The 22786-nt window shown below is 49.8% G+C and overlaps 2 protein-coding genes across 3 annotated transcripts in view; both read left to right on the forward strand.

The window, feature by feature from the left end:
* The first annotated feature begins 305 nt into the window (after window positions 1-305).
* On the forward strand, window positions 306-14678 carry NEIL2 (nei like DNA glycosylase 2). Of its 2 annotated transcripts, XM_060155793.1 has the most exons (5): window positions 306-437; window positions 2285-2424; window positions 7596-7930; window positions 12125-12324; window positions 14022-14678. In XM_060155793.1, the coding sequence occupies exons 2-5, from the start codon at window positions 2287-2289 to the stop codon at window positions 14381-14383; spliced, it is 1035 nt and encodes a 344-aa protein (XP_060011776.1). In that variant the 5' UTR covers window positions 306-437; window positions 2285-2286; the 3' UTR covers window positions 14384-14678. The 2 variants fall into 2 exon arrangements, with proteins under 2 accessions (XP_060011776.1, XP_060011778.1); XM_060155795.1 differs by lacking the exons at window positions 306-437; window positions 2285-2424 and adding an exon at window positions 3348-3449.
* Window positions 14679-21094: 6416 nt separating this feature from the next.
* FDFT1 (farnesyl-diphosphate farnesyltransferase 1) overlaps window positions 21095-22786 on the forward strand; it is a 38053-nt gene continuing 36361 nt past the window's right edge. Inside the window, exon 1 of the mRNA XM_060155791.1 lies at window positions 21095-21331. Within this exon, the coding sequence (XP_060011774.1) occupies window positions 21233-21331 (99 nt within the window). The 5' untranslated portion in view covers window positions 21095-21232. The remainder of the gene's footprint in view (window positions 21332-22786) is intronic.

Raw genomic sequence — 22786 nt, forward strand, 5'->3', positions numbered from 1 at the left:
ACTCTCTCTCCACCCTTTAGCCGCGACACTCGGCATTGGCCCAGCGTCCAGCGACCTCCTTAGGGGAGGAGCTCCGCACCTTCACCAGCTCTCCCAAGGGCGAGACCCCCCCCGCTCCCGCCTCCCAGGACAGAGCCCCGCACCTGTTTGGACAACGAAATCCCGAACCCCACCCACGCAGGGCGAGCCCCGCCTCCTACGCTCACCGGGGGGCGGAGCCCCGAGCTACCCCACCCCCTCGAGGGAGGAGCCTCGCTCTACCCACTCCCCAACTCCAGTGAGAGGTCTGCTTCTCCCGCCCGCCTACGACAGAGTCAAGCGCGCACCCCGGGAGCAAGCCGCGCGCACACGGGGCGCCGGGTGTTCCACGGCCCGCGCGGAGGCGGTCTGCGGGCCTCGCAGGCGCTGGGGTCCCGGCGTCTGCGGGCGGGGAGCCGGTAAGTCCCGCCACGAGTCCCGCTGCGGCGTCGCGGGACGTGCGCGGGTGGGGAGGGGGCGGAGCGGCGCGTCCTTGGCTGTAGCGGGTCCACCTCCTCCGTCGGAAAGCAGGGCTTTCCCCAGCTTTACCCTCGTCACCTTGTTACCGGCGTGAAAACTCAGTTACCGAACCTTTTAGAAGCGTCCCTCATGGAAACCCGCAGCCCGGGTTGAATTTTTCTTTCTTTTTTGGCTGTTTACCACTTTTTAACATTTCCCCCTCCCCCCGACCGAGGCCACTGCAGTGACCGTCAGTCCCGTCTCTGCGCCCGCTTCTCCCCCGCATCACCCCGAGAAGGCGCTGGGCAAAGCAGGCATTTTAGACTCTCCCGGGGGCGGCGGTGACGCCCTCTCCTCTGTCAGTGTGGTCCGCTAGCCAGCCCCTTACCCCGTTAACCCTCGGTTAACGAGGGTGCGCGGGGTGTCCCCTCGGGACCTGTGTCCCTTCGGCTTCTTATCTTTTAAGGCTGTGGTAGAGGCAGCTCGCTGCCCAGCTTTCCATCTCCATAAATAAACCCGAGAAAGAAACATGCCCTTGTGTCGAAAGATTTTAAGCATCAGAGGCATTTCAGAGGGGAGCTTTTCCAGAAGCTTCCACGGTTGGAGAGACCAGGGCGCAGAGCTGGTAGAGGTTCAGGTCGGCTGCACTGTGGCCGGTCTTCCTGCAGCCCCGCAGTTTTGTCAGGAGAGCCTCTCGAGTGACTTGAAGGTCTGATTAGGGGCAATTGTACCTCATTTTAGTGAGTTTAAAGCACCATCAAATTAAAAGTACATATTATGGAACGTGCTGCTAATTAAACTCTGAGAAAGCATGGACTGTGAGAGGCACCGCCATTTCAGAGATTTTTAAATATTACTTAAAGTTACTGAAATGCAGTAGCTACCACTGTGCCAGGAAACTGCTTAGTTCTTTGGGTTTTCATCATAACTTGCAGTCTTGTGCAGGTGAGGAAACAGGTGGATAAGTAGGGTAAGGGTGGGGGGAATGCCTTCTGTGTCTTAGAAGCTGGGGTGCCGAGCGCTCAGGCCCAAACATATGAATGCCTCCCGCACAAGCTCGCAGTGAACTTGGATGATTTGGGCAGGAAGAGGTGGGCGTCACAGGTCACCCTACATCACGGTTAAAATGGAGACCCAGCTGTTTCTCAGTTACCAGGGATAATCTTCTCTAGGTAAGCCGGATGTGGCGTCTCCCTGATCTGACCTGATATGACCCTGTGTCTGCACCTGTCATGATTCTGAGCCCTGCATTGTTGTCACATACGCAGTGCTGCTACTAGCAGGGTGATCCTGGCAGGGCTGGATCTGCGTCTGTGTCTGTGTCCCTTACAGCCTTCTCTACCTCGACCATCTCTCCACTGAAAGAGGGGAGATAAAGCAGCAGCAGTGGGCTGGAATGATTGGTTTGGGGAGGCAGAAGGAGGACAGAGAAAGCCTGGAGATGAGTTAGGACCACAGTCCAGGAAACAAGTAACAAGGGTGGGCTCCCGTCCAGGCTGCCACAGGATCAAAGCGGAGGGCGCTTGTGGTGTGATGCCTGGCACACTGTTGGTGCTGCCTGAAGAAAGGCGAGAGAGGCCGGGGTGGGGCAACGGTCCTCAGGAAGCTGGCTCACAGCCTGCTGCACCGGGGCTTTCTCTTTGATCCGACCCCCTCCTTCCCAGCACATTGCCTTTTTGGCCGTATATGCTCTTAAAGTTGATGGCAAAAAAAAACCAAAAAACGGCTGTGTGGAGCTTGGCACCCATCAGAAATGCTAGAGAAACCAGCTAAGTCAGTGGCCTCTTTTCCACATTTCTGCCTGCAGGGATGCCGGAGGGGCCGTCTGTGAGGAAGTTTCACCATCTGGTCTCTCCCTTCGTGGGGCAGCAGGTGGTCAAGACAGGGGGCAGCAGTAAGAAGCTGAACCCTGCGGGCTTCCAGTCCCTGTGGCTGCAGGACACCCAGGTGAGTTCGTCATCTTCTGACGGGCTCGGGCTCGTTCCACAGCTCACCCCAGCGGGCCGACTCCATCAGCACACCCTGTACCGCCCCTAAATTTATCTCAAGACTTTTCATGCTGTCACTTCCTGGAGCCTGAGGCGACCATGCTGGGAGTCCACGCAGCTCCCCTTCTGACATTTCTCAGCCTCGGGTGAGCAGCACAGTGGCCTGTGGAACTATAAAAAATACATGTGCACGAGCTGGGTATTCACATTCAACGTCTGGAGTGGTGGTGATGACTCCGACAGACTGATGTGCACCTTGTTTGGAAACCGTGTTTAATTCTATGGGGCCAGCAAGGAGGTGAGGAAAGAGCATAGCCTTCTGATCTGGGTTTCAACCTGACTCATCTTTGCTTTGAGCATGAGTCAGAATTCCCTAAGGCAGCAGTCCCCAACCTTTCTGCCACCAGGAACCAGTTTCGTGGAAGACAGTTTTTCCACGGATGGCGGGGGCGGTGGGGTGGGGAGGGATGCTTCAGGCGGTAATGTGAGCGACGGGGAGCTGCAGATGAAGCTTCGCTCGCTCTTCTGCCCGCCACTCCCCTTCTGCTGTGCGGCCCGGTTCCTAACAGGCCACGGCCCGGCCCGGTACCGGGGGTTGGGGACCCCTGCCCTAAGGGGCTCGCAGAGCTCTTTGTGGTCTGACTCATGCCTCCCTCTCTGGCCTGCAGTTCACCCTGCCCCAGATCTCTCTCCAATCATTTTGAACTATCTAGAGCTCCTCTCACAGTCCTTCATGGTGACGTGCTGCTCCCCTGTGCGGGCAGGTCTTCCTTTTTCTCCCAGCTCCACCCCCATTCCTGTCCCTTCATGTTACCATGGTAATTCCTGGTCTCCTGGATTCGGCCTTGCCATCACATCCTCTGAGAAGCCTGCCCTGCCTGCTCTGAGTTGGAGAAGAGACTCTGCTGTGCTTCCCGGGCACCCTGTACCTCTTGTTGGATGCTCACTGCTGAATTTGTCCTGCCTGTTGAGTGGAGGAGACAAGTAAACAGGGCGCAATATTGTATTCCTGGCACCTAACTGAGTGCCCAGCACTTAGGAGGCATTTGGTAATTGGCGGTAGAAAAACCAAGGATTTCTGCTGCTTCTTAGCTGTGTGTTTCTAAGCAAGTTACATAACCTCTTAGCTCTAGTGTCTGCTAGAGTTGTAAAATGGGGATAAACACCTACCAGTTAAAATTGTTGAATTAAGCCGACTTTATGCCTGGCACATAATAGGTGCTCAGTAAATACTAGTCTCTGTCTTCCACCTTGCCCTTCTCTCACACACAGACACACGCGCGCGCGCGCGCACACACATACACACACACACACACACACACCTGGCACATAATAGGTGGTCAGTAAATACTAGTTCTCTGTCTTCCACCTTGCTCTTCTCTCACACACAGACACACACACACACACACACACACACACACACACACACACACACACACCTGGCACATAATAGGTGCTCAGTAAATACTAGTTCTCTGTCTTCCACCTTGCCCTTCTCACACACACACACACACACATACACACACACACAGGCTATAAAACCATTCTTGGTTAGAACTGGAAGAGGTCTGGAAGAGGTCTGCTACACCTTCATGTGTGTTTTCTGCATTTGGAGGTGGGGCTCAGGGAGGGGGAGCGGTTAGCCCAAGCCGACATTGCTAGCAAGGGACAGAGACTGGAGCACAGGCCCCCTGACCTCCAGGTTTTGTGCTGTTCCCGTGAGAGCACCTGGACTCTTTGTCCAGACTGTCCTGCAGAGTTTGCGGGACAGGATTAATGTCCCTTTGCCTCTGGGTCCCAGTGGCCGGGATCTTAGCACCTGCCTTCACAGAGCTGGCTTGCAGAAAATATTTACTCAATAGCTGAGTGGACAGAAGAATGTGAGGCAAGGGAGCCTTGAGATGGATCTGGGCACTGGTTTCCCAGTAAACCAAGGCAGGGGTCAGTGTTGGGAGCCCAGAAGCCTAAGGGAGGTGGCCTTGGGGAGCTGCCTGGCATTTGGGTCCCTATCAGTGGGCTCCCTTTCTGTTCCTCTGTCCGTGGGTCCTGTTCTCAGGATCTGAGAGTTGAATTTGGAAGTTTAGACCTGTGTCCCTAAATGGGAAGCTGTTAGGTAGCAATGAATGGAGGAAGGGAGCGTGTGATTAAGGCCCAGCTGGGGGCCTCGACATAGAAGAGGTCCCGTGGCCTGGAGAAAAAGCCTTCATGATGGAGATGGGACTTGAGTTGGACCTTGAAGGATGGAGGACTTAAGTGGGTCAAAAGGAGAAGAAAGGGCATTTCAGGTTTGAGAATCAGTTACAGATTCAAACATGGAGGTGGAATGAGCAGGGTGGGCTCGTGAGGCAGAGGAAAATTGGCTCCACTCTGTGCTGCCTGTTTATCTGGCATGGCCCTTCACTGTCCTTCCTTATAAGCTCTCCAGTTTCTGTGTCAGGAATTATGTATTATTGCTCATAACAGACTCAGAATTCTGAGTGGCTTATACAAGTCAGGAGGTTTTTTTCCCGCTTCCCATAATGGGAAGTCTAGAGGAGGCGGTCCAGGGTGGTGTAGGAGTGATGCAAGATCACTGGGGCCCAAGCTCCTGCTCTTCTCTCCCTGGTCTAGCCCTCATCCTCATGATGATGATGATAACATGGCAGCTGGGATTCCAGCCATTACATCCACATTCCAGGCAGGAAGAAAAGGCAGGAGAGAGCTGGAAACTGGTTCATCCATTTTAAAGACATTTCCTGGAAACCACATTTGACCATTCCTGCACAATCTCACTGGCTTCCCCATCTGTAAGGGAGGCTGGGAGACGTAGGTTTTTAGCTGAGTATGTTGACGTTCCTGTAAATCAGTAGATTTGTTGGTAGGGAGAAGGGGAGAGAGGGATGTTGGGAGGCAGCCAGCAGTCTCTCCACACTTGGTCCCATATCATCTTCTCTTTTGTTTTAGCCTCTCATTTTGCAGAGCACACACTCCAGAGCTGCCTAAGAAAGCATTAGGGGTGGGAGGTAAATACTGAGTCCTTTCCGCCTGTTAATGTTTCTGTCCCATCCTAGTCTGGGTGGGTGGGACATCTGGAGATCAAATCCCACTGTATACTTAGACTTTATGTCAGTCCTCCAATTAAAAAATATGTACAGCTTTGTTGAGGTGTAATTCACATCACATCCAGTTCACCCATTTCAAGTGTACAATTCAGTTTCTTGACACAGAGTTGTGCAACCATCACCATCATCAACTTCAGAACATTTCATCACCCCCAAAAGAAGCCTTGTGCCCATTAGTCCTTTCCCTTTCACCCCAACTCTCCACCCCCAGCCCTAAGCGACCATTTTACTCTCTTTTCTATCCTACAGATTTGCCTTTTGGGGCGGCATTTCACATACTTGGAATCATGCCATGTGTGACTGGCTTCTCTCACTGAGCATAATGTTTCGTAGGTTCATCCCTGTTACAACCTGTGTCAGAACTTCATTCCTTTTAAATCCTGAATTCCCTGAGGGAAGGAGCAGAGACTCACTCATCTGTGTGACCCTCAGCACCTAGCACGCTGTCTGGCACGTTGTATAAACCCAGTTAGCAGTTAGAACTGAACTGTCCATAGTGTCAGAGGAATTTAAAAGAGGGACAGCGGAAATTGCCACTGTTGGGAAGGGTGCAAGGGTCTCCTGACCTAGGCCTTTTGACCTGGTAAATGTTTTGACCTTGAGGGTCATCTGACAAATATTTTCATCAGCCTTATTCCAGCGTGGGTGAGTTGCACCGAGAAAGTGTTGCCTGGAGCAGATTCTCTTATGCCTGCTTAATTCCTTGCCCAGGTTTTTATGTGAGCTCAGTTAAGCCATTTCTGATGTGTGGCGGCAAACAACTGTGCTCAGATTTGCAGTTAAGCTATTCTGGAATTATTTAGAAAGATAATGCCCCCTTTGGGGGAGAGGCCTTCAAAAGACTGCTCCAGTTGTTAACTTTTATACTAATTGACAAATTGGAGATCTCATCAGAACTGTGATCTTTAAGTACGTACCTTTGGGGGTCAAAATATCACAGGCAGTTCCATTATGAATGCCAGATGTTTGGGGTTTAGTTCTTGGAAAGACTGCCTGAATTTCGGGTCTTGCAGAACAGGCTTATCCTGGAATCGGGCCATGTACACATTACCTGCCAGGACTAGCAATGTGGAGATGGAATACTCAGCAGCTGGAACATTCTTTTACACACATTTTCTGTTTTCATTTTCTTCTACTGCAATCGTGTTGATTGTCATTTTTGATTGTGAGGTCTCGTGTGGCCATTCCTTCTATCAAATCCAATTTCAGGGGGATGGTGAGGGCTGCAGAATTTGACAGTGGGTCGTCTTCAGCTGCTGTCAATTTGCGTGTGGTGTGTATGTGTAGGTATGCTGATTATTTCTAACAAAGAAAAAGTATTATGAATTGAATACAGGAATGACAATTAGTATTTACTTATTAGCTAATTCATGAAAAAATGGGGAGTATTTCCCCTCAGGTATTCTAGGGTGGCCCTGCATCTAGCGTGCATCTATTTCATTGCTGATCTGATTCTTCTACTTGCTTCTAATCACTTTGAAAACCATGTACTAAGTGCCCACACGGCTGGAGCAAAAAGGAAAAGGCAAGTCCCAAATATTCAAGTTGGGAAAGTTTCATGGAAGAGGCAAGAGGGGAGACATTTGCATTAGGATAAATGTCTGTATACACCTCTTCCAGTCTTCCCCGTTCTGGGTAAGACACAGTCTGTTTTGACTGCAGTAACAGAATACCTCACACCAGGTAGCTTACAAACAACAGAAATTTATTTCTCACAGTCTGGAGCATGGAAAGTCCAAGGTCAGGGTGCTAGCAGATTCAGTGTCTGGTGAGGACCCACTTCCTGGTTTGTAGACAGCCATCTTTTTGCTGGATCCTCATGTGGAAGAAGGGTTGAGGGAGCCCACTGAAGTCTCTTTTATAAGGGCACTAATCCCATTCAGGAGGGCTCTACCCTCATGACCTAATCACCTCCTGGAGGCCCCACCTCCAGACACCATCACACTGGGGGTTGATTTCAACACATGAATTTTGGGAGGACACAGATAAGTCTATAGCAGAGCCTTAGATCATGTTCATCTTTTTCTAGGTCCATGGAAAGAAATTATTCCTTAGATTTGATCCAGATGAAGAAATCGTGTCCCCTGGCAACAACCCACTGTCAGAGCCTCTACAAAAAGAGTGGAAGGAAGAGGCCGGGCACCACCAGGAAATCTCTGAGCAGTCCTCCCGGTCCCCAGGAGGAGATGATGCTGTCCCCAGTGGAGGTGATGGTCTGCGGTGTTTGTGGGGAGACACCCCTGCAGGAGGTGCTGAGAGGTGGCTGCAGGTCAGCTTTGGCTTGTTTGGCAGCGTCTGGGGGAACGAGTTCTCCAGAGCGAAGAAAGCAAACAAGAGGGGTGACTGGAGGGACCCTGTTCCAAGGTAAGGCGTGGTTGAGCAGGCCGTGGGCTGTGACTGTCGGCAGCTGTGCGGGGTCTGTGGGGTTCGCCAGGGCTCCGCTGTGTGGGCCTGGGCCGGGCTCTGCGGGCAAGCTGGGTGGTCTCCAGCAGCCTGCCGCCTAGGAGAGACAACCCGCTCCTCTGCCCACTGAGGTGGCAGGTCGACTGTGGTCTGCACCCAGAGAGGGATGGGGACCACCTGGCAGCTTAGAGAGCAGGGAGTACTTTCCCAACAAGCACAGCCCTTGAGGCTGGGAGGCCTCTGAACAACATTTTATGGCTTGACTAGTGCTCTCTGAATTTAGGGACAGAATTGCCCCAGTTTTCAGTCTGTTCATGTTGAGGAGAATATCGGTGCAGAAAACTCTATCCATGTTCAGGATTCTTTCCTTAGTGTAGATTCCCAGAGGAATCATTGCTGGTCAAAGAGAATGAATGTTCTTATTGGTAGCACTGAGTTTTTTGTGTCCTTTTTATCAACTTGTAGGGGCTTTCGGACCTTGTGTGTTAACCTCTGTGATGTGTGGTGCTAGTGTTTCCAGCCTGTCTGTGTCCTTTGATGGTGTTTGTGCCTTTAGGCATTCAGGATTTTTAGTTTGTAGGTAGTGAGTGGTCAGTATTTTCCTTGATAGCTCTTAAGTTTTATCCTCTTGCTAAAGAAGGCTCCTTCTACCTCCAAATCAAAATACTTTTCTAGTTTCATAATTATATATTTTTTCATGTCCAGAACTACAGTCTTTGTTTATGGTATTATGTAAGGCCAGTAAGATGCTTGGGACTATAAAAATAACTCAGATCGGGAGTTCCCTGGCAGTCCAATGGTTAGGACTTGGCGCTTCCACTGCTGAGGGCCTGGGTTTGATCCCAGGTCGGGGAGCTAAGATCCCGCAAGCCGCATGGTGAGGCCAAAAAAAAAAGAGAGAGAGAGAAAAAAAGAAAACCTCAGACTGGCTGGAATGGTGAGGAGATTCTTTTGACTCACAGACAGTTGACCCTTGAACAACACAGGTTTGAACCGCACGGGGCCACTTACACGGGGATTTTTTCAATAGTACTATTACATTGCTGCACGACTCACTCTGAGGTTGGTTGAATCCATGGGTACGGAACCGTGGATACAGAGGCCGGCTGCAAGTTACGTGCGCGGATTTTCAACTATTCAGAGGGTCAGTGTCCCAACCCCCAAGTTGTTCAGGGGTCAACCACGTTAGAAGCTCAGAGGGAGTGCGGGCTGTGGCGATGACGCAGGTCCAAGCCTTTGGCTTCACATTCTTGTGATTCTCCTGACTTTGCACTTTGCCACATGTTGCTTTTGTCCTTAGACCAGCAGCAGGAGACTCCTGCAGTTCCAGGCCTTATATCCACACAAGAAAAGAGGAAGAGAGGAGAGAGAGGGTCATTTCTAAAGTTCAGATGAGCAAGGAGAGCTTTCCCCGAAACCCCCAGGAAACCTCTCATGGCCCCGAAGCTGGGCTCGTGGGCTGATTCGGACCCGGTCACCAGCCGGGGCGATTGGAACGCTCTTCCACTAACAAGGCTGGTCCTGCAGGCCTTCAGATTTATTGCCACACAGTGAACTCATGTCATTCACTTATTTTTGAATCTCTTCCTGTCACGTTATAACTCCTTCCATGTTGCATATTTTGCTTTGCTGCCCCACCCCCTTTTTTTCTTTATTAGGCTTGCCTGAGTTTTATCTACTTCGTTGGTCTTTCAAATAAATAATAGTTTTGTATACTAACCACATGGAAGAGTATTTCCTAATTTTTCAAATCTTTGAGTGTTTGGGGTCATCTTTTTTGGGGTTTTTTTTGTTTTAATTTTTTTTATTGGATTACGATCAGGGTGGCAGCCTGTAAATTTTCTACTTTTGGCATCAAGATTTGCAGCCAAACACATAATTGATCTTTGCTTACGTTTTGTGTACATAAATGAAGATAGAATGTTCATTAAAAGTAAAACCAAACCAAAAACCAAACAAACAAAAAAAGAAAAACATTCTGTAAATGTTAAGAACAGGTTATTGTTTTGATAGCTCAGCTTTTCTCTGTTTTTGTTTTTTGCGGTACGCGGGCCTCTCACTGTTGTGGCCTCTCCCGTTGCGGAGCACAGGCTCCAGACGCGCGGGCTCAGCGGCCACGGCTCACGCGCCCAGCCGCTCCGCGGCATGTGGGATCCTCCCGGACCGGGGCACGAACCCGTGTCCGCTGCATCGGCAGGCGGACTCACAACCACTGCGCCACCAGGGAAGCCCTTTGCTTATTTTTTTTTTGTTTAATATGCAAAACTTGGGAAGAGGATCATTGAAGTCCCCCAGGCTAGTTGTGGTTTTATAGAGTTTCTCCATGTCTTTCGTTTTTGTTTCTGTGTTTTGCTGCCCTTGGTCCCAGGCATCAGGGTCCCTGACTCTCAAAGGTTCTTTGCAGCTTCATTATTAAACAATCCTGGACCCTCTCTCTGCCTTTAGCCCTAATTCTGCTTCTCTTTGATGTTAACAGTGCCACTCCATGTTTGGTTGGCTCACCCCCTGGTCTTTTTTCCACTTAGTTGTAGGTCTGTTTTTTCACTTATTTTAGGTATGCTTGCTATAAACAGTAAATAGCAGGCTTTTGTATCTCTTTAAACTCAGATGCAAACTCCTTGTTTTGAAATGGGGTAACTGTGCTATTTGGATTTTCTTTCATTTGTAGTTTTATTGTCCCTTGTTTTCTTTTTTCTGTTGGATTTATCACATTTCTTCCTTTTTTTAAAAATTAATTTTATTTTTGGCTGCATTGGGTCTTTGTTACTGTGTGCGGGCTTTCTCTAGCTGCAGTGAGCGGAGGCTACTACTCTTTGTTGCGATGCGTGGGCTTCTCATTGTGGTGCCTTCTCTTGTTGTGGCTCATGGGCTCTAGAGCACAGGCTCAGTAGTTGTGGCGCATGGGCTTAGTTGCTCCGCGGCATGTGGGATCTTCCCGGACCAGGGCTCGGACCTGTGTCCCCTGCGTTGGCAGGCGGATTCTTAACCACTGCGCCACCAGGGAAGTCTCTTTTCTTCCTTTTTTTTTTAAACCTCTGTTAATTTGGAAGTACTGCTATTTATCTTTATTCTTTTGGTAATAATATTATCTTTAAATGATATCTGTTTTTTTCCCTGAGTTAATAACTATCAAATTTTTAATAGTATTAAATTAATAATCTTTTCCCTTATTATTAACAATGGTATTTTGCTCACTCTCTTTCCCCCCTCCGTCTGAGATGAGACCTTTAAAATATTTCTACTTCTGTACTTTCCTGCCATTTCTACCCCATCTCTTGTGTCTGCTGAGATACTTTAGAATTTTAGTTCCATATTGTTAATTAACTACACTGTTAGTTATATATAATTAAATTAATTAATATTAAAAACACACTAATATAGGTGTCTTTTTGTTCAGAGAATCCTTTCCTCACACTTGGATTACAGGTGCACTGTTATGATTGCAGGCCACTCGGATCTCACAGTAGACGTGACAGAGTCCAGTGCAAATCTTTCCATCCATCCTTTCCATCTCCCCTCCTCTTGAGATCCTTGCTGATTTAATTTCTGTTGGGATGTACTTTTCCTTGAGTAATTACCACAGGTACTATGCGTAGGTGTTTTTCTGAGTCCTGTTCCTCTCAAGCTGTCCCTTTACTTTCACATAAGATACCACCCAGGTCAGATACGTGAGTCTTGGAGTCCAGCTGCAGCCCGAGTCTCTCCCCTCACAGAGTAGCCCGTTATTGCTTATCAGGGTTCATGAGGTTTCTCCTGTGTCCCTGGTGGGGGCGGTGTGTGTATGTCTCTCTTGGTAGATCTTGCCCGGGACTGGGAGAGGTGCCTACCTGGCATCAGTTTCTCTGTCCTCCTTCCTTAACAAGCCCTGCTTTGTGCCATAGCCACACCTCCTGGACTTGAGACTTTTCTGTATGTCCCAAGTTGTCTTCTGCCAACACATATTGTTATTATCAGAAAAAAGGAGAGAGTAGACATTTTCTTTTAATTACTCCATTTGGCCGTGAGAGTTTAACAATTCTGGCAGAGCCATCCCTTTTCTCCCCTGGGACCTTAGCTTCCCCAGATTATCCTGAGCGGAGTGGGAGCTGTGTGTGCACGTGTGACCTGATGCTGCTGTCATAGCCCTGTGCACCGTGACCTCTCCTCTCTTCCCAGGCTGGTCCTGCACTTCGGCGGGGGCGGCTTCTTGGCCTTCTATAACTGTCAGATGGTGTGGAGCTCCTCTTGCCCGGTGGTCAGACCCACCTCTGACATCTTGTCGGAAAAGTTCCATCGAGGACAGGCCCTGGAAGCTCTGGGCCGGGAGCAGCCCGTCTGCTATACGCTGTTGGACCAGAGATACTTCTCAGGCTTAGGTATGGCTGATGGCAGAGGGTGGTCCTGCTGACCGACCTAATGAAAAAGTCCCTCGTCCAGGAGGCGGGAAACTGACACCCGCCACTGGTGTCAGTGATGCTGGACGATCACCTGGGCTCCTTAGCTCCACTTCCCTCGTTTTTAAAATGAGGGAGTAGATCAGGCCATTTCTAACTTCTCTCCTACCCTAATTATATTATCAGTCGTCGTCTGCCTGATAGCCACATTGGAGCATGACCTTCTAAAGGGCAGGGATCACGTTCCCTCCATCCTTTTTTTTTTTTTTAATTTATTTTTTGTTTGTTTGTTTTTTGCGGTACACGGGCCTCTCACTGCTGTGGCCTCTCCCGTTGCGGAGCACAGGCTCCGGACGCGCGGGCTCAGCGGCCATGGCTCACGGGCCCAGCCGCTCCGCGGCATGTGGGATCTTCCCGGACCGGGGCACGAACCCACGTCCCCTGCATCGGCAGGCGGACTCTCAACCTCTGCGCCACCAGGGAAGCCCTAATTTATTTTTTAATTGAAGTATATAGTAGGACAAACGCAGACCCTGCACCCAGAGGAGCACAGGCTTCCAGGAGCGGCCTTTGGGGTAAATTAGCAAGAGAAATGCTGTGTAACCGGCTGTTGTTACAAACGATAATCAGAACAGCCGACATTTTTCAGGTGACTCCACTGTGCCAGGTACGTGGGTTCATCCTTATTGCTCTTCCTCAAGATGGCCACTTACTAGTTTTCCCTTCATTCAGATGAAGAAACTAAAGCAAAAGACACATTGCTCTAAGGGCACAGCTGAGATATGAAGCAGGTAGTCTGCTGGCGAATTTTAGAGAGAAATTTTGTGTGACTGTGAAGCTCTTGGAAAGAGCAGCCTTTTCACCTGTCCATCTGCTCCACACGTGCCAAACGCCTGGCCTCCACCGAGCTCACCTTCTCTCCTGAAGGAGAGGGTTGTTTAGTGACCCAGCAAGCATGGACTCAGCCCCCTGGAGCTAAAGATAGACTGTGATAAATGCCTAGTAGAGGTTAAAGAAAGTGCACTGTTGGGACATTTTGAAGAAACTTACTGATTCAGGAAGGAGAGGTCGAGGTTGACTTCACAGCAAATGAGGCAGGAGTAGGAAAATAATATAATAGTACCTCCTAAACACTTTCTATATTTCAGGCGTCATGCTTGACATTTTAAATAATAATAACAGCTAGTATTTATTGATTCCTCTCTACGTACCAGCACAGTGCTCAGCATTTGTATGTGTGTGTGAGAATTCTCATTTACTGCCCACGAAAACCGGGGAACCTACCCCCGCTTTACAGACCAGGAAACGGAAGCCTCAAGAAGGCAGGGAATTCACCAGGGTCAGGTAGCCGGGATCTGGTTGGGCCGGGATTCACAGCCAGGCACTCAGGTCCAGAGCCCATTTTGTTAATCTCTTTGCTGTAACTTGGGCCACGCGTGAGTTTTATGTCATTTTGTCTTCACAACAACCTAAAGGGTAAGTGTTAGCAACTACTTCGCAGACGGGCCGGATGATTCAGTGTGAGGCTTGCCCGAGAGCTTCTCGGCCACGCTGGATCTTCCTGAGACGCTCTCCGCTGCCATCGTATCAGCTGCGCTCTGTTTTGTTAATTATGTGGCCAGCTTTCCTTATGGATGTGTCCTTTTTCCTTCCCTTGTCCCCTCCCTGCCTCCTTCCAGGGAACATCATTAAGAACGAGGTCCTGTTCAGAGCTGGGATCCACCCGCTTTCTCCCGGCTCACTCCTGGGTCTTCCGCGCCTCGAGGCCCTGGTGGACCACGTGGTGGCCTTCAGTGCAGGCTGGCTGCGGGGCAAGTTCCAGGGCAGACAGCAGCACACGCAGATCTACCAGAAGGAGTGGTGCCCTGCTGGGCACCAGGTTGTGAAGGAGGCACTGGGACCTCCAGGGGGCTTCCAGAGGCTCACGTGGTGGTGTCCCCAGTGTCAGCCCAGGTTGTCGCTGGACGAGCCAGAGCAGGTGGCACCCTCCTCGGGTGCTCGGGCCCCTTCTACGCAGAGCCTTGCCCTTGAGGGACCGTGATGCCTGAGTGTCGCACAGGGGTTGTGGGCAGGGTTTGGGACTGGGGACAGGAATTGGGGGAGTGGGGTCGGGATGCCAGTGCTGTTGGTGTTCATCTCACCGGAGTTCAGGCTGAGGCAGTTTCCACAGGGTCCGATTTTGTTCTTTTCTAGTTCTGGTTAATTCTTCCTATCTAATCCCACCACTGTCGACAGATGAGGCAAATCGCGATGGCAGTTAAGGGGAAACCTCCCGGAGTGAGAGTGGGGCAGCGAAAACGAGAGCCAGTGGAAGAGAGCTGTGCCAGCATCGCTTTGCAGGGTTGGGTTGGGTTGGGTTGGGTTGGGTTGGGTTGGGTTGGGTTGGGTTGGGTTGGGTTGGGTTGGGTTTTGGTTTTGAAACATTGGCTGGTGTTAAGTCCCTCCATGTGAGAACCAGGAAAAGGGAATTATCCTTCTTGGTTCCCCAAGAGGGATCCAGGGGTGAGGGAGGGAGTAACAGGAGAGTGTTGCTCGGATTCAGCCTCCTGCCTGGACCCTTCCCATGGGACAGAGATGCCAGGAGAAGGAGGGGAAACGGGGGGACCAGGGAGCTGGCCACCTTCCCGGTGTGTCCATGGGCTTTAGAAAAAAGCGTCTTGTTCCCTCCCCAAGGTGACGTGTTTGTGACAGTTGACATGCGCAACAGTGCAGGAATCCAGGTTATTAGCAAAACCTAGAAGAAACCAGGACATGAAAATAAAGCTCTTTGTTACTTTGTGTTGTCACCTTTATTTGGCAGTAAAGGTTCTTTCACTGTACATAACTGAGCTCTTTGTGAAGATGCCGTTTAGGGCTTGTTGAGTTGGTCGGGTGGGTCCATTTAAAAGGAGCAAGGCAGGGAGAAAGGTGAACATGCACCCTTATACTTGTCTGTCTTAAGTCACTGGGAGTTGTCCACAGCGGGGAAAGCCACCTTATGGCAGGCATTAGCTCAGGGCCAAGATGGTACCCAGACAGGCCATTTCCCGTAAGTCAACATCTGTCAGGGTCTGGAGTACAAGAGGGGGGTGGGCTGGACAGACATCACAGCCTACGTGCGGGTGGGCACCCACTGCGATTGGTAGAAAAGGGGAAATGCTGTTGCAGTTGCTGAGAAAAGCAGCAACACGACTAGAAACAGCCGTGGGTGTGGAAAGAAGAAGAGATGGGAGGGTCACCACAGTGATGGGCTCTTACGCGTCAGCCGGCTGGATGTGAAAACAAGGGAGGGAGGGGGCTGAGAGCTGGAGGAAGCTGCCCCCACCTCGCCATTGAGACAGAGAGTCACGGGAGCTGAGCAGGTTCCGTGAGGAGACAGACCCTGTGTGCTGAGCCTGAGGCACCTGCACCTAAGTGGGGGGACAACACACCTAGGAAATGGGCCTGGCTCCCCACAAGTGCAGGCTTGCAGGTATGGATTTGGGAGCTTTCCTCACAGCTGAGGGTCGGTTCGAGAAGGTTAACAAGGCGATCATGCGGCATGAGAAGGAGGGAGGTCACAGGGGAACCTTTAGAAGGTCTTTTCTTCAAGGGGCAAGAGAAGACAAGCCAATGGAAGATCAGATAAAACAGGAGGAAGGAACTTCGGGGGGCAGCCAATGGTGCACACGTCGGAGAAGAGGCCTTCGAGTTTGACGGTTGGTTGAATTTGACATCATGACCTCAATTTGGTCGAATTTGAGGTCATGACCTTCAAGAGCCATTTGTGTGGAGTGGTAGCCGGTCTGCAGGGGCTGAGGACTGGGTGGGAGCCCAGGGATCAGTGAGTGTGCTCTGCTCTCCGAGAAGGTTGCCCTTGAGGGACTTCACCGGTGGTCCAGTGGTTAAAACTACGAGCTCCCAATGCAGGGGGCCAGGCTCAATCCCTGGTCAGGGAACTAGATCCCACATGCATGCTGCAGCTAAGAGCCCACATGCCGCAACTTAAAAAAAAAAGATCCAGCGTGCCGCAACTAAGACCTGGCGCAGCCAAATAAATAAACGTTTTTTTTTTAAAAAAGGTTGTCCTTGAAAGAGATGAGAAAGGGGGTCAGGGAGGGAGAGTGATGAAAGGATGGATGTGATGTGAGGATTCGTGTGTGATCAGGTGAGGGGAAATCCAGGAGGGAGAGAGACACCAGCGCCAGCACTTAGAGACGCCTGGGCTCCGGTGGGGAAAGAAAAGTAGACCCAGAGAAAACCAGCTGGCACAGAGTAGGAGTGGGGAGGTTTGTAACAGCCAAGAGGGGAAGTTAGAGCCGCTTAGGGCTCAAGGGAAGGTTATAGAGCCGCACTAGAGACCAGAGTAGTCGCTCCGGTTCCCAACTTTGTACAGCAGTCTCCAGTAGCTTAGGGTCAAAAACAAAGAGGGATGCTGGATGAACCCACAGTTGAAGGTCGTCAGTGTATGAACGTTAGAAGTCCAAGAGGGCAAAGGAGAATCCTTATTTTTTTAAGTTGTTTAAAATTATTTTAAAAAATACATCAAAAGATTCAAGCCATACAAAAGATTATAGAGCAAGACATGGAAGAATAATCCTCAGTCTACCCTGTCGTCTTAGGAGCTGACATCATTTCCCTGACTTCAGTCTGTATTGGGGGAAAATAGTAGCACCTAGCAGTTGAGTTGTAAAGGCTGATGGCCGCACCATGAGTTCTGCATCGGAACTGCATAGACTGGGTTCCGCATGGAAGCAGCCGGGAAGCGGAAACGTGGACTGCCAACAGAAAGCACAGCTACTGCAGCCCTCTGCGAGGTTATCATTCATCCTGGCAGGAGGCTCTCGGCGGAAGTCTCAAGTTACTTCTGCAAAGGGGAAAGGCAGGGATAGCAGAGGTGGGCTGAATGAGGGTTAAGAGAAGAGGATGGTGGTACAGAACCTACAGGGCTGGCGAGCTGAACAGTGGGAATGACTCCTGTGGCCTGCGTGCCTGTTGGACGTAAGGAAAGGCTGCAGTTGAGGGATGGGGTACAGAGTCAGCGAGTCCCGGTTTCACTTAGAACAGAGAGAGGTGATGCATTTGGACTCAGCAGATTCCAGGGTAAAGAGTTACTTATGAGCTGGAGTTTCATGATTACTGACGTAAAAAACTTGCAATTTTGTGTGAGGTTTCAGTGGCCTCAGCCATCTAATAAATATTTTTTAAATGCCTCCTAAATGCTATTTCTGGGAATACAATGATAAACAAGACAAGAAAACTTCTGTACTAGTAGGAGGAGGCGGGCTTGTTACAACAGTGTTAGAAGCACTTTAGTAGGTTATTGTAAAGTGCTTTTTGTGGGGGGGCGGGGGATTGGAGAAGTGACTGCCTGTCTGTGTTCTAGAAGTTCCAGTACAGTCCCTATTTCAAGCCCTGGTATTTAATAAGAAGTAATGGAGACTTCTTAAGTGGCAAGTACTGTGCCAGGTGCCCTGTTTAGACACTGTCCCTGACCTTGAGGGGTTCAAGGTGAGGTGAAGAGTCAGACAAGGGATAATTAACATACAGAAAGTTCAGGATGAGAGTGACCGCTGAACATCATTGAAGTACTGAGGTTTGTGGAAATAAAGACCACCAAAATAAGAAGAAGCAAGTGAGGCCCTTTATTCAGAGCTTGCTATAGCAAGGGCATCAGCCCCCACCACTTGCGTGTGGCAGAAACTCAGAGGCAGTCAGGGAGTGGGAAAACTTTATCAAAAAAAAAAAAAATGAACTCATCATTGTGCTCTGATGGGAGGAAGTTGGCAAGGGGATGCTGGAAGCAGACTAACTCCAAGTGGGCTGTCTTACGTGATTGGTTTGGGGAGCATGTTTGGCTTTCTGTGGTTGGTCCTGAGTTGGAAGTGGAGGCAAAGAATACAGAAGCAATTGATCAAGTCCTGACTATTCCAGGCCAGTTGGTGCAGAGGCTGTGGGACAGAACTGTGATACTGTATATGGTCTGGTCACTGTCTGTCCATTCCCACAGTCTCTGGCTGGGCACCTGGACCCGACTGCGGAGCTGAGGGAGCTCCAGCTGTGCCTAGTAAACAGCAGCACCGAGCCACATGCTTCTGTCTCCCTCTTTGGGAGGGAGATGGAACCTCACCTACTTTGTCTCTGTTATTTCCAGTGTCTGCCACATTGTTGTCGGTGCTCAGTGGGTGTTTGTTAAATCTGAAGAACAGGTAAAGGAGAGGCCAGGGAGCTTCAGAAGAGGGTTCCTGAAGCAGGGGAGTCCACCTGAGCTGTAATGAAGGCGTGGCAGGTAGCTTGGTGAGGACGGAGGAAGGGCATTCAGGGCAGGTGAATTACTTGAGTCCTGGGGTATGAACTACTGTGGCCTGTGTGGTGAGTGCTGCCAGGGCTGGATCAGGGTTTGAGAGTTGTCGAGTGACTGAATAGGAGGCTGAAATCCAAGGGGAATGTAGGTGACAAATGATGGGAGGATTTTTATTCTATGCCAGAATTCTCAGATTTTATCTTGAAAGGCATTTCCTTTGTGCAATTTAAAATTGAAAGAAGGGAATGTTTTTTCTACAGGGTCCTTTTAACAGGCAGGGGAGTGCTAAAACTCTTAGCTTTATGTCTTCTGGCCAAAAGCAGTATGCAAGTAGAGATATAAAGTTATAACTTGACAGAGTTTAAAAAAGGACCAAACATCAGATACAACGCAAAGAAATTGTAGGTAAATGAGTCAGTTTTCAGCGAAGCTCCCTTCAGTCTGTTTTTCTGTGTTGCTAGACTGGACTCATGGAACCAAAGTCAAGAAGCCCACAGGGTCTCACCTTAAGCTAATTAAAATCATAATACCTTATAAAATAAAATAAAATTGAAAGATTGAGATTACTCAAGCTGTTACATGGGAATGGATAGAGAGAGAGAGATGGTAACCTGACCTGTAACAGTTTGAGAGAGAAGGTGGGGCTTGAACCTCGCCGGAGCAGAGAGGAAAGATTAAGAGGAGAGATGTTTGTTTCTTGGATTCCAGAGAACTGTTGAATGACTTACAAAGGGCAGGTGTAGGGAGAGAAAGGAGGAGTTAGGGATGACATTTGGATTTTATAATTAGGCAACTGGGAGGCGGTTAGTGCCATTCACAGGAGAAGCAGTCTCAATGGGAGAGAGAGTCCAGTTAGGGCAATGTTAAGTTTGCAATGCTGAGGGGACATCAAAGAGTTGCACTGTTCTGGAGGCTTGGGGGTATGTGAGCAAACAAAACAAAGTCTGTCGTCATTGAACTTATATTCTAGCAAGGAAAAACAGACACTAAACATCGTAAGTAAACTATGTATTTTATATCAGAACGTGATCAGTGCTGAGATAGGCTGGGACCTGAGACCCTTTCCTGTAGTGCTTGCACCTGGACAAATGAGCAACAGAATACAAAGAAACTATAAGGGACTAAAAATAACTGCGTGGGCAGTTGGGGCAAATCCTGAACAATAAGATACAAAAAGACCAAAACCCAACTGGCACTTCTGAGGCGCCAGGAACAAAAGCAGGTACTACATGATCCCTGCACACAGTACCACCGAAGGGGTGGGCAGACCACCTAAGCCACCCCTCCGGCCCCACCCAACACCCACTGATCTGCCTCTACCTTCCCCCCATTTAAGGAACAAGCTCTCCCCCCTTCAGAGAGTGAGCAAGGGAACCTGTTACTTGTCTTCACTCCTTGGAGTCCCAGTAATGCCTTGCCTGAATTCCTGATCTGGCTTCATCAATTTCTATTGACTAAAGAGTCCAAAGACCTTAGTCAGTAACAATAGGACGGGAAAAACTAGAGCAGGCCGGGGAGTCAGCAGTGGTGAGGGTGAGGCAAGCTGTAGTATAAAACAGTGTGATGGGGTGGGGCCTAAATGAGGTGAGGGTTCAGCAAAGACTTGAAGGAGGTGAACGAGTTAGCCAATTGCATATCCGGGGGGAAAAATATTGCAGGAAGAAGGAAGTGTAGACAAGTCCTGGGGCCAAGGAGGGAGGGGTTTGAAAATGCAGGTGAGACGTAATGGGGATGGAGGGCTATTCGTGCCGAGCTTTTAGACCCTCGTGGGGACTTTGGCTTTTACCGAGTAAAATGGACAGATACTGCAGGGTTTTTAGGCAGTGATCAGAGCTGCCTTAATTTTTAAAAGGATCACTGATTGCGGTGTTAAAATGGATTTGGTGGTTGGGGTAGCACGTATTTTTCCAGGGCTTGTGAGTGCTCTAGGATCGAGATAAGAATTTCCACATCACCCTTTGATAGGCCGTAGAAACGCTTCAGATCCTTTTTTGGGACAAAATTTACGTGCTCGAAGCCTCAGGCTGATTGCACCCATTCGAGGCGCGGCTGTGAGCCGAGCGCGTCCCGGAAGAGCTAATCTGCCTGGCAGGACAAACACGTGGAGGGTTTAGCGGGCTCTGGCCCGCTGGGCTCTCAGCGAAAGCCCGGCCGGAGCCAGCCTCCCACGCACTGCGCTCCGCCTCGGGGGGCTTCTCAAAGTCTCGGTTCGCTCCTCCAGCGCTGCACTGGGAAAGCAGAGGAAAGCAAAGGCCCGCCCCCACTAGGAGCACCAATCCCGCTCGCCTGCCTCTTTCTCTCCCTCCAATTAGCTTCTAGGATGTGGTCCTCACGCCAGACACATCCCGCCGCCGATTGGCCGGCATCTTGCTGGTGCGAGCGGCCCAGGCCAATCAGCGCTCGCCAGTCCACCCCGCGAGCCCACGGGCAGCGGCGCGAGAGACAGAGGCCAGTTGAAGTTGGTTGGGAAGTGGGCGTGGCGCCGCCGCGCGGGGCTCGCCTTCGCCGCGCTGGGCCCGCCTCCGCCCCGCCCCAACCGCCGACTAATCCTTCTTTGGTTGCGGGTAGGGGCCATCCCGAGGTATCCGCGAGGTGAGCTCCGAGGTCCGACAGTTCGCCGCAGCCAGCATGGAGTTCGTGAAGTGCTTGGGGCACCCCGAGGAGTTCTACAACCTGCTGCGCTTCCAGATGGGGGGCCGGCGGAAGGTGATGCCCAAGATGGACCAGGTGGGCCGAGCATCCCTGCATCCCGGCGGAGCCGGGAGGCTGCGCGCGACCGCCGGCTTCTGGGCCTGGCCGGCAGGGTCCAGAATCGAGGGCCAGGGTTGCGGCCAACGGGTGCCAAACGCCTCGGGCTCCCTCCTTCCCTCGGGGGAGCAACCCCCTGAGCCCTGTCAGGCGGCCCTACCCTTCCAGCCTGGTTCCCCTCTCCTTAATCAGATGCCGTCCCAGCTGCCCTTGGTCTCCTAGGCATCCGCCCCCATCCCCAAGTTGTCTTGCTGCCTAAAATGTTAATGTTCGTTCATGACATTGGTTTTCAAGTAGTTTTGTTTCATATTGCGTTCTGTCCCTAAGATAGATGTTTTTCTGGGTTCTAATGCGTGGGTTACAAAACTGAGACTGCATGGGTAGATTAAGTGGGAGAGGACGTGTGAAAGAATTTTGTGAACGTAATGAACTATGCAAATGTCACAAATACCTTTTCTGGAATGAAACCTTACTCATCCTTCCAGTTTTCAGTTACACCACCTCTATAAGCTTCTCCCCCTTTCCTGCAGTCTGATCAAGCCCTTCTTCCTCAGTGCTCCCTGAGGTTTTTAGAATACTTGTCTACTTTTGCAAGTTCTTATTAATTTTCTCTATATCTGTCGATTAGTTACCCTGTTGGCTGCTTGAAGGCCAGACTTGGTTTTATTTATATTTCACCTTCCTCACTCCTGCACCCTTTGTTAAATGAATGCTTACAAAGGTATTTATTCCAACAAGAAAATCATTAAGTGATTATTGAATAAATAGACACATTCAACTGAATTAGTGGGGTTATATCAAAAGTTCTAAATTCTTTTCCCCAATGGAAGTAACACAAATACCGTCCTGTGTTTATACTCTTAGTTGTTGTCCTTTATTAAAACACTTTAGTTTCTCATCAGAAAGAAAAGTTTTCCCTTTGTCTTATAACTCAGAATCTTTCTCATCCTTCAAGGTCTGGCTTCTGTGAATGCCACCTCTGTTGACCATTCAGCAGATATTTATTAAACATCTGTTCCGCTTTAGGTTTTATACTGGGTGCAGAAGGGCAGGATAACATGTATAGACAAATAAGACACCCAAAGAGCTCATTGTCTTGTCAGGTCGATAAAATGTTATAAAATTGTTCATAGAAAGCTTAGGAAGTCACCATAACGAGATGCCTTTTAATGTTACCTGTGACCCTCCCTCGACCATTTTCTCTAGCACTGTTTTACCTTATATCAGTCCCATAGTCTTGTATTGCGGTTATTGGTCTATGGGTTTTATGTTCCCAAAGTACCTTTCAGATTTAAGATTCTATGTTTGATTCTGGACTTTAAGCTATTTGAAAACAGGAGTCTTGTTTGATGTACCTTTACTGAATTAATGAACAAAAGGTGGATGCAATGCCCTCAAGATACCTCTAGGTTTTTAAACAAGAGAAACTTAAGT

Source organism: Lagenorhynchus albirostris, chromosome 7 (assembly GCF_949774975.1).
Source record: "Lagenorhynchus albirostris chromosome 7, mLagAlb1.1, whole genome shotgun sequence".
NCBI lineage: Eukaryota > Metazoa > Chordata > Mammalia > Artiodactyla > Delphinidae > Lagenorhynchus > Lagenorhynchus albirostris.